This window comes from Ptychodera flava, chromosome 1 (genome assembly GCF_041260155.1).
Source record: "Ptychodera flava strain L36383 chromosome 1, AS_Pfla_20210202, whole genome shotgun sequence".
Lineage (NCBI taxonomy): Eukaryota > Metazoa > Hemichordata > Enteropneusta > Ptychoderidae > Ptychodera > Ptychodera flava.
Window position 1 is genome coordinate 25,929,009 of NC_091928.1, and position 12,345 is coordinate 25,941,353.

General features: G+C 37.6%; 2 protein-coding genes across 2 annotated transcripts in view; both read left to right on the forward strand.

Annotated features, from left to right (window-relative positions):
- Positions 1-12,345, forward strand: part of LOC139133811 (homeobox protein aristaless-like 4) — a 151,748-nt gene that overhangs the window by 134,033 nt on the left and 5,370 nt on the right. The gene's annotated exons all lie outside the window — the stretch shown is intronic.
- The window catches only part of LOC139135473 (uncharacterized), a 69,657-nt gene that overhangs the window by 54,542 nt on the left and 2,770 nt on the right, over positions 1-12,345 (forward strand). Inside the window, exon 2 of the mRNA XM_070702903.1 lies at positions 11,785-11,915. Coding sequence (XP_070559004.1) covers positions 11,809-11,915 — 107 coding nt within the window. The 5' untranslated portion in view covers positions 11,785-11,808. The remainder of the gene's footprint in view (positions 1-11,784; positions 11,916-12,345) is intronic.

A 12,345-nucleotide genomic window follows, 5' to 3' on the forward strand; every position in this document is an offset into this window, starting at 1 on the left:
TCAACAACGAACGCACCAGCAAGGTATAACTGAAGAAAGGGCTGAAACTCTCAAAAGCCGTGTCCAGATGTGGTCCGTAAAACTAGTGGACACTTTATATTCATGTAACAACAACCAGAAGGCAAAACAAACTTGAATATTCATATGTAAACGAACAGGTCGGAAAAGAGGACCTCCCAGGAATGCTGGTATGTGTTCAACACACCTTGCTAACGTATCGGAGGTGTGTTTATACTCTAACGGCTGGCCCGGCAAAAACCACGTTGGTCGACGTGCCTAACACCGCATCGAACTGAATCAGACTTCATGGGTATACTGAACAATTCCGTGTAAGTCAAGAACAGGAACGGAAAAGGCTTTATTAACTCGACGTTCGCGCTCGCCTTCAACTTGTTCAGTTCATCAACTGTGTTCTTGCAATACGTACACTTTCGTATCAGTCTTTTTTTAATAACAAAACAAGACACGTTTTACATACGACCGGTTGTGCGCTCTAAAATACAAGCAGGGTTGTCGGTTGGTGACTGCGACCGTGCTTGCAGATTTTATACACCGCGGTATTTTGCTTTGAATTTTTCAATTGACCCCATGTCACGCTAAAACAAGAAGAGTCGAGTGTTCTCTCTGCAAATCAAGCAGCATTTCGAACACGAACGATTCAGATATCTTGACCTCAACATTACAAGCTACGCAGCTAGAAAGTTATTCTCGGAAACAGGACGGGAACATTAGTCAAAGCCGGATTTAGCATAGTAACTAAGGAAACCGGCTTTTCTTGAAATTAAATAAACCATAACAATAAGAACCTTATGCTTAGGCACCCCTACCCCCAAACCTATCCCTGGAGACGGATTTTTGTGCGAGGCCCTGTAGATAGACATGCATACATACATACATTTATTCTCAACAGTCGACCAACCTATCAATATCAGCTTGTTCAACTTGATACTACTGTTTATAATAATATAGACAAGAGTTTATTACATTCTAATTAAAGTAAACATGCCTTGCTTATCAAGATTACGTCATAAAAAACAGCATATCTGTCAGGTTATAAAGAATCTTCAGCTGGTTATCTTTATCAGTATTTTCATCCTATTAACCAAGCACATTTTAACTCTCAAATCAACATTGCAAGTAAGTTCTGTTGAATAAGTTGAGCCTGTAGGTACTCAGAGAAAGCACACCGAAGAGACAAATGTTTGCAACTTAAGAAGTTCAAGGTCATCAAAAGCATTATAAGGAATCATGTAACACTTCTATTGCACTGTTTACACAGATTGCATAATTGCTATAAATAGAACATGAGGAATCTTACAGCCCAGCTTTACCATAAAAACCCTATCACTTTTACCACTCTTTTAATCGACAACTCTATTTTTTTTCCTCAAAAATAATTTTATTTTATCCTTACTAAGTCGACCATAAATGGAAATTGGAACTTTCTCTATCTCTATTTATTGACCAACCTATCATGACAAACTATTATGAGCATTTTCTTTTTGATAACATAAAGAGAACAATACATGGCGGTACAGAATATGTCAAAGTTGGGATTCAGGAAAGTTGCCTTTACATGTTTTAATCATCCAAGATGGTAAGCATTTCACTATGAACTGTCAAAAAAGTTGAACTTTCTAATAATTCTACACTAAAATTATTTTGGCTTTGTTGATTTCCTAATTAATTCAATTATTTAAAATCATATTAATTATTTTTTGTGGGTTAATTGATAGGGTTTATACAGTACAAGAGTTACATACAATGTAAGTCAAATTCAGTTAAAACATCAATTATCGTCTAACATTGCATCATTCCTAAAAATAACATCTCAGCCTGGAACAGCACAATCATAATCTGCTCATTCACACAGGCAGTAATTGACTTTGAATGAATGACCTACTACATTTCACCAGTGTACCAAATTTGAAAGCAAGGCAATTAGTACCACAAAATTTGAAAATTTTGCCTTGAGTTCACCGAGTCATCTTCTGGTCACTCCTAGAAACCTGCACATCCAATTTAGAAAGTAATGGCATACACAGTTTCAAAGAAGATTTTTTTTACCAAAAATGGCAAAAATTTCCCAAAAATATAAATATGCAAATTTTGCCATAATTTGATGAATTCTATTTTGAGTTATCACAAGGCACCTGCACGCCAAATTTTAAAGCGATCCGACCATTGGTTTAAGAGGAAAAGATTTTTACTAAAATGGCAAAAAAAGAAAGAATAAAATTCATTAAAAATAGAAAGCATCAAATTTTGACATCAAATCTATATGTTTAAATTAGTTTGGCCTAAGGTACCTAAAACTCAAATATGACAATGATCAGATGAGTAGTTCCTGAGTTATTAATTTTTGACCGTTTTCGCCGGTTTTCTACCTCATTTGCATATCTATGAGACTAAAAAGATCATTTTAACATCGGCACATCTACACCATATGTGGCATCACTACACCAAAAATCAGTTTAATAATTGAAGCGGTTCGTGAGTTTTTGCATTTGACGGACAGACATCCATACATCCATACATACATACATACATACAGACAGACAGACAGACAGACATACAGACAGACATCTCACATACAGACTTTTTTCAACCATATAACCTCCCAATTGCCATATATGTATGGCAAATGGGAGTTAAAAACGTACAAAAAATCTTTTGAAAAAGCTCAAAATTTGGCTGACTTATTGTGTTGAAACACGTATATGTATGAAATGCATACTCCATTGTTGTAAGACGGTTTCTTAAAGACATTTCCTCTTGTATAGGCAATTGTAAATTTTTGAAACAAGTTAGTCAAGGCTTCTCTGATGCACATGGTACATAGTTGTCGACACTAAAGTAAACACAACATGTCAAGTTGCCGAAGTGTCACAGTAAGGCACACCATGAACAAAGTGGGGAGAGTGGGTCCTTGGCAGTGTAAAACCTATTTCCTTGTCCAACAAAGTCCTTCATAAACAAAAGGATTTGTTTGTTTGTAATATCTTTAAATAAACCCTGAAATAAATCAGTGACATTTCAAAAATCTACTTCTCAGAAATTAAAAAAAAATATTACCTAATTTTGACTTTGTTTCATTAGTTTTGTTTTGTGTATCAACAAGCATTTGCTGTTAAAACTGGAAATTTCAGTCCTTACTGAAATTCGCTTGTGAAAGGAAACTGCCGCCCGAAACCTATGGCAACAAAGCCATTTCCTCACCAAGATAGGAAAGAAACAAGCCACATAGCGGTCGAAAGAGATTGCTGTGTTATGTAGAGAATCTTTGACATCTCACTTAAGGATGGTCTGACCAAAAAATGGGAAAATAGCTACAAAATACACAATTGAAGATGTCATCATAGTTTGAACATATAAAATTAAGATCAACCCTAGGAACGTGCGTAGCAAATATCAAAGCTATCAGGCCGGTAATTTTCGAGACACAAATTTTCTGTCGCTTTCAGCTTTAATTTTTCATTCCACCCTAATTGCATCTGATAAGGGACAATACACGTCTTTGAAAGCTTAATCTCCAGTAACATTTAGTTGATCATAGCGTGCTACCAAAGCTTAGATTAATTAAGAACAAAATACAGAAACTTATCAAAATGCAGTTACTGACCCTTGAAAGTTTAAATCTACATTAGAGATGAACTGAGGTTTTCAAGCTTGTTTCCAGACAGCTACGTGTACACTCATCTTCTTCAATTTATGTACCACCACTGGCACCGCACCAGCTTCTGTACCAACTCTTCGATTTCCAGTTAAATCCAACTTTTCACATCCTGAAAATAATGCAACAATAGGTAATATGGCGAGATGAGCCTTTAAATGAAAGACAAGGTGGCCTTATCAGGTTAAGGAAAAGGGGTGACTTTGGTATACAGTGCCTCTTTTCGAAACTGTTACAAAATATCGGCTTCTTCTTGTCATCAACTGATGAAAAGTAAACAAGCCAACTCTCATATCCTTGAACAATACAGTGTATACTCTGCGATGTTTAACTGATGTTTACATGCGATTGAGCCTACTAAAAGACATGTGTTAGCTGTGATGACGCAGTGGTACTGTGCATGGCGTATCGATTGCACTCGGGTCAAGGTTATCGCCACAGTTCTATGGCGATGACCCTTGACCAGAATGCGATCGATAGGCAATGGCCCAAAGTACCGCTGCGTATTCACAGCTACTGTTTGGTATACCAGCCACTGAAAGAAAAAAGGTTTCTTCACGTGTTTTAGCTATTCCAATGTACAATACAATTAATTTTAAAGTATAATAATACAGATGCTTCAAAATTGAACACATTTTACAATTTTGGAGAGAAAACATACCCGTTCTGGTCTTGCTTCCACACGATCACGACTTCAGCGTGCGTTTACAAGAAAATGTCGCAACTTCCGTTTTGACAGTTTTGATGCATCACGGGATATGAAAAGGCATCACAATTGAACACCAAGTGTTTAGAAATAGAACGCCTCTTGCACGCCGATGTTAAAATTAAAACGTTCATGGTGGTTTTCTGATTTTCTTTTCAAATTTTCAAAATTCCACCCCATAATAAATGTTTAAAATTATTTTCTATCCTTCTTTTTTTTTAAAAAAAACATGCTTTCAGCAATTGTAGACCGGAAGTATTTTTCACTTAGTGGGAAATTCGTTACATCAAAATCCGTATACACTTGCCGGACAGCGAGGCATTAGTAAATTTAATATAGCCATAGTAAAGTTAAAAAAAAACACTTCAGATTGTTAATTGTTTCACAGTGTTGTAAAATTTCTGTGATGCTAAGTATTTGAACACTTGAAGGAGATGGTTGTTAACACTACGTATTCAGGTTTAGAACATCATTGTTAATAATATGAACACTAATGTTAACAATATGAACACTAGCCGCTCAAATTTGAACACCGACATCTACATTTTGAAAGCCTAAAGACGCGTCTAGCATCCGCTATTTTTACAGTGTGCCTAGCCAAGCAAGGTTCACATGTCCATGTGCTATCACGTTCACCTAGCAATCTACGCAACGGCCTACCACAAATACGACAGTCTGCTGAAGTTTATACCTTCTATTCTCTCTGTTTTGATTTTTATATGGCCATAGACTTGAAGCAAGTCTAGATTTAACGTGTTCGTGCCGACTCACACACCCGACTCACACAGTCGCATTGTCTAAAGGACTTTGCTCTGATATTAGGTTAAAAGAACACAGAGACAAGAACTTGGAAATACTGAAATTTTACTTTGTGTTTGAAAAACCGTGTAAAACCACGGAGGTAAAACAAGTGATAATGTGAATTTCAGTCTAGACTAATGTCATCGGCAGTGCAGTGTACGCGACATCTGCCGCGCGTGTGTATCCTTTTCGTAATCTAAAATATCTCAAAATCAGACGGCGATCGAAAAAAAAACCAAGAGCAACAATACAACGGGAAAGGAATGCCTGTTTTGAATATCAAGTCTATGACGAAGCGAGCGTGAAAGGTCGCTCTCGGAAAAGGTGTACGAGAAAAATGGCCATTTCACGTAGAAAGCGACTGCCAAACGACGAAAGAACGTGTGACATCATCAGAACATGAGGAGAGCGCGCAGAAAGTGATGACGTATTCGTTCCTCTTCCGTTCCCATATGAAATCTTAACCTCTGTAATATACGCTTTACCACCAGTCCCGTATGTTTTCATCTCATGTATATCAGTTTTAACTGTTCAAGTGTTTGAACAGCACTGTATCTTTTTTGCTTGTTAAGCTTGTCGATAATGTGCACGTACGTGTATGTATTTAACAGAATCAATGTATTTAGTCGGTGATTTCCTGTTGAGAAAATATCACATTGACAGGTGTGGCCTTGAAATCAGCTTCTGTTAAAATGACCTCCCCCCGCGATAGGTTTATAAAAATGATCCTCCCAGCCCATCCCGACCTGTAATTACTAAAGGCTTCCTAAGGCGGCCCCCTACACAAATTATTGACCGTGGGCAGTCATTTGCATACACTGGGCGGGAGTTTAAATTCTCATATGAAAGATGGTTTATCTGGGGGTACACACTATCTCTTAAACACTAGGGGGATTTGGAGCATCAATTATCACTCTCTGTCTGAATATATAAAACGCGGTCTTCGCTGAACACGGTTATATTCTTGGACGGGAAAACCAAAAATCCCCTCCACCATCGCGTCTGCTAACATTATCAGTGCGAACATAGACTGGAAATACAGGATGATGTGTAGTAATATTTATATCCAGTTTAGTTTCGCCTATTTTTGCAATATAGACAGTGCTTGCAGCGTCCAACAGCCTGCTGCGAGTTTGTGGAGGAACCGTGAGCAGACTATGCCAAGGTGACCCGACGCCGGTCACAGAAGTGACAGCGAGTAGCAGGGTGACGTCATTGAGGTGACATCACGGATATTACATGCATGGTGACATGTACGATGCGAGGTGAACTTTGGCCGCATGAGATACAGGAGAGGAAATAATACAGATATTATGCGACAAAAAGCACTTCTAAAAGTTGTGTCATTCATATTTACTGAAAATTTTTAATTACTGGAGAAGTGCATGACAAATTCAAACTTCTATAATAAGTTTTCACCTCGTTGTAACTCGAAACCATCTATACTCTCAAAAGTCACTTGTCTGTTTGTGCTGTTTCGGCCTTGCTTATTTGGTTATGGAAATTTAGAGCTACTCAGTGACCTTTCGACACTGTGACAAAGGAAAACTGAGATGTGTATTTCACTCAACTTATCGGCGATCGCTTCCAATATTTGTCAAAAATCGACAGACTCTGAACGTGATTGATGCAAGCAAACAAACAAAATGGCTGTGATGATATGTAATGGGGAATTTCAACGATTGCCAATGTTCTGTATTATAAGCAAACAGACACATGTCTACCGTTCACTTTTGGTAAAACAAAATGGAACACGACTCTGAAATAGACATATTCCTAAAGCATTTTCTCGGGCATTACCGAGACGCCGATAAAAGGGTGAAAGAAGGGATATCGATATATGTTTTCAACTGGCGAATCTCCGTTGTCAGGCGGTGAAAAATCGCCACCTGACGGCTGTTAATGATAGCCCGGCTTTCACAACCGTAAGTTGTCTGGTTAGGGTACAAATCAGTAAATCATGCTCAAAGACGCAAACCGAATCGGAATAAATAGAAGACGGTGTTCTGAAGTTTAAATCCAGAAGAATTTGCAGTGTAAGAGAAATAGAAACTTACAATTGTGAGTTTCTAATTCTCGTACTTAGGGAGAATCAAAATCTCGTAATTATAAGTATTTAAAACTGCTGATTACAAGAAACAAAACTCGTCATAATGAATACCCTCGTAATTATGAGAATTAACAATACATAATTACGAGAATCGGAAACTCGTTATAACGGGAACCAGCAAGTTTTAACGAGTTTTGAAAGTAGATCATTAAGTTACGATTGTCCTGTCATCAGAATCTATGGTCTGTCATTGTCCTCACCAATGAATACTTCTGATCAACAACTAGTTTTAAAATGTCAGCATGTGTGCATTATGAGGATCTCGTAATGTAAATATGTATAAGGAATGACGTGAACATTTAACTACCACCGTGTTGTTCTATTCTTTCGTCTTTTTAAATCTTTCAACTTCTCTTGAATAAAACCTATGATAAAATAATCACAATTTTCGCTTGTATTTACCATTTTCAATCTTTGCGTAAGTTATTGAAAGGGGTGTGTTTTAATTAGTTCAACTAGATAACAAATATTTTCATATACTATTCTTATATGTAGTGAGGAAACAATCACTTGTAGCCAATTTCTTGTAGGAGTAACCATAGACAGTCGAGAAACAGGATGGGAGCTGTCGTTTTTCCTTTGAACGAACAAATTACGTTGGATTTGCATACCCATTGATAAACAAATCCAATTACCATCCAACTATCGCACAATTACGCAGAACATGCTTGCAGGCCTTAAATTTAGTGCGTCCTAAACACAACCTTTTCGTGGCAAAGAAGATGGTTCTGAATACTGTTTCTTCAGTAAACACGATTGGAACTAATTTGGGATAATTGGATAGTGAAGTAATGTCGATTCAGGCTGCAAATGTAACCTCATCTGCTTTTCTTTTTAAGTTACACACTTGTTTTTATGAGTTATTTGTAATATCGCAACATTCAGCTATAAGGCACCTAAACGTTTTGAGAAATTTGAAAATGATAAAGATCCAATTATCCCAAATTAGATCCAATCGTGTTAGTATTAATTGATATTATATTAGATATAAGCATTTTGGCACACTTTTGAGCTAACAGGCAAAGATGAAACTCGCGTCAGTCAATCCATGGAGGTTTTTTTATCACCGTGATCATTCTGTCCTGTATTTCCAGTTCATACGCTTGCTCTCTCCAATGCGATTGTTTACATATTTTTTCTGCAGGACTGACCGTAAATTTTGCAATATAAAGTTTAGATCATAATGCAAGACAACACCTGCCACACATTTAATACACATGTACATTAAAATATGCACACATCCAACTTGAATCCGCCAATGAAACGGTACACGAAATCACCGACACATGATAGCTGTTTTGACGGCACACGGTGCCGATTAGGGAGCCTTCAGTAATTACAGGGGAGTGGGCCGGGGGATTTTCGTGCAAACCTGTACCGTAAAATGTGACCCTCCCCACTATCCTCCTGTCTAAAATGTGACCCCCCCCTTGTCCGACATTCTAAAACTTTACCCTCCCCCAACCACTGCGGTATTCTCCCCAGGAATAACTGAAGCAGTATCAGCTAATGTACATAACAATTGGTTTAACTGTTATGTTAAGGACAAATTTCAGAGGGGAGGGCTGGTGTTTTTGGAGGGACAGTCGCAATTTATCACGCAAGAATTTTTCAAGAGATATGCTATTTCATACATTTGAGGGAGGGTCACCATATTTTGTGCAACTATAAGAAGGCAAGATGTGGCTAATTTAGTGCTTCATCCAAAAATATCAAATCATAATACATGGAGTTTATCAGGCAAATTATCGACAATTTTCCCCCAACAAAAAATGCTATATCTGTATTTTATATATGTTCGATAATGTATTTAAATGTACTTTGCTTGAATTTGGAAGTAAATTGTGCATTTGTGTACAAGAAATTGATTTCTGAATTTCATCTAAAAAGTTGGTTCACTATCCATGGTGTCTATGATGAAACTATGAATAGTTTTTTCCAGTACAAAAATAGGTAAAGCTTTGCATTTGTGTACTCTTGATTATTGCTATTAATGTTCTTGATTAGACTAGAGTTGTTACAAGTCTATGGTCGTGCAAGAAATTTGATTTTGGAATTTCACCGAAATGTCGATTCACTATGCATTAGGGTCTATGATGAAACTATGAATAATTTTTTTTCAGTAGAAAATTAGATAAATCTGTGAATTTATGTATTTACATTTGTAATTACTGAAGGCTCCCTAATTACAGATTACGACATCACGTGGCTGTAGGGTGACGTGAATCTTTTTGTTAGAATTAGAATGTATCTTTGTGTGTGTGTGTGTTCTAGTGTCAAGAATTTGTTTGCTGTTATACCTCTAGCCCTTGAAAATGACTAGATCAAGATATGTTACATCTTGTGTCAAACTTTCTAGATCGTAGAATGTAATGGCGGCTATTTCTGGGGATGATGGGGAGCCCATTGAGCATCAGCAGATTTGTTGATAGTTCCCTTTGAGTTTGAATGTTAGCATAGATAACATATGCTCTGTGGGTGTTTGTTTATTCTATAAACGTTTTGTGTTCATATAATGCTTTGCCAACTAGTTTCATTGCTTCACCTTGCGTTGTGTTTGTGTATATAGACACAGCATCAAGTGTGACGAAACATTTATTGTTCGGAACTCATACAGTTTCTGTTTTCCGTTAGCCTACACCGTATATGTTGCTTTCGGCCTTCGTCCGGACGAAGGCCAAAAGCGACGAATAGGGTCTAGGGTAGTTTTCCGTATAAGGTCCGTTGAAGCTCGTATGTATGTTTTTTGTTTAGTGACGATCGTGGATCGTGGATGTACATGTACATCATTAGTTTAATGTATAATGTAGTAGTCTGAATTCAGAGATGTAGTGTGTAGGACTTGAACAACCGCTAATGATTGGTCTTCCTACATGTGTTGCACCGGGCGGGGGAGTTTTGTCTACTTTGGTAATAGATACCACTGTGGTGTTCATGTAGTTTTATTTGTAGGATCTAGGTACATGTATTTGTATGTATCGAGATCAATGTATTCTTCATCGCACAATTCTAAGCCAGAGTGTGTACTTTCATTTTTGTAGTGTCAGAGTTGTTTGCTGTTATTTGCCCTGTAGTATTGACTGTTGCTCAACTGTCTTTCGCACTCTGTCATGTAATCTTTTGTGTCGATGAAGGCAATGCATGTGGAATGGCTTGGTCGTCATTTGTTTATTTTTTGATAGTGTTCGGAGCGCCATTGTTTTAGACTTGCTCCATGTCTGTGGGCATATTAATCTATCAGAAAAGTATAAATTGAAGGACTAAACTTCAGCAGACTGTCGCACTAATTGGTAGGCTGTTTTGTAGATCGTGGGGTGAACGCCTTGGCCCAGCCAGTAACTAAGCTGCTGAGGAAAGCCAGGCGACTTGGGGCCAGTCTGCTATTGTTTAAGGACGTGATATTTCTCGTTTCCTGTTGTTGACGGGAAGATTAACAATTGCTAGTTTTGTTGCTTCGAGATAGTTTTCGAGTTTGGTATTGTTTGATGATGTTAGTCTAGTTTGATATCAACTCGAATGTGTGTTCTTTGGACTGTTTGTGTCTCACAATTTATATGAGTCTATTTTTCCGTTTGAAGCCGTTGATATCCTTCAGAGAGTCTTTTCTGTTTGAACGTTATGGTGTTGGAATGAATTTCAACCCTTCGTTCATAGCGCATATTCCTGTGTGTGATTAGAGGTTCTTATAGAATATCAAGTTTTATTAATCTCTTTTTCTTGTAATTTTCTTCCGGGTGTGACTTTTTTCTGTTTGTTTGATTTTTCTGTGTTTGTCTTCTAGTTTGATCCTTTTCAAGTTTTTTGTTGACCTTCCTTTTCTGTAATTTATTTGGCTACTGTTAAATCGCTAAAAACACAGCACAAGGTGCCATACAAAATTATCGGAAGAACCCTTTAGACCAGCCAGGAACAAGTTTCCCGAAAGGTGTCAAGTACATCGAACTAACCGAACATTTGATGAAAAACATTTGGAACAATAGAATTAGTTAATGGGCCATAATCCAACATTGGTCAATGGGAGCAATGTAACAAAGGGAAAGTGGTTTCACACATCATGAACACACTAAAGCACATACAAGACGAGATGAGTGATGTGTGAAGCCACTTTCCCTTTATTACATCACATCATGGGCAGTAGTTTCTCATGTGTCTCTCCTTTTTTCATACAAACCTATTTGGAATTTGGCAGCCCAGGCCAGATTTTCCCAGCGATTGAACGCGTTACGTTTGCATTTGAGTCTGCGCAGTAGTGAGTTAGTTTCTGCCGGATTCCGGGAGAAACTCCCCTGTATAGCGTTCACCCCACTCATCGCGTTCACCCCACTCACGCGTTTGACATAAAAACAGAAACACAAATCATCGCGATTATCCTACTCAAACAATCACAATTCACAGACTTGAACCAAGTCTAGGGTTATATTTACGCACGAGAAGGTTAAGTGCATGAAATCTAAGTGTAACCTATTTTTATTGTGTTTAATTGCTTCATCACAGAAAGTCTTAACTTCAAGCCAACAAATGACAATGACGATGTACGTATTCGGCGTGCTCACCATCTGGTTTATAATATGTCCAGGTGGAATGTGCGACCAAACCACAGCCAATCTCAAGAATTCACAAGTCAAGTAAGACCAAAAGCTAATTATTGTTTTTAATAAATGATAATTAAATAATGTATCAAATGTAACAACACACCTAGGTCAACATGTGATAATTTGGAAAAGTCACTGAATACAACCAGCTGCTATGGTGTTTAGAGACTCCATCAATTTATTGAACCAGTATCCAAGTTAAGAGTAGACAAGTACTGACCTTCCTGTAGTCATTACACAAAGTCTGCATTTAGTTGAATATATAGCGACCAAATGTATGAGGTTAGAATAGTGTAGATAAAGTGAACGATATTTTAGGGTATCAGCCACGGTATTCTAGTGTAAGCAAACGCTTTGACATACGCAAGACAAACGTAATACATGTGGAGTCCCTTTACTATATTGGCGACTTGAAAGTATTTTAAACAAAGTACACAGGCAAAATTACTGCCGTCCTCCGCCG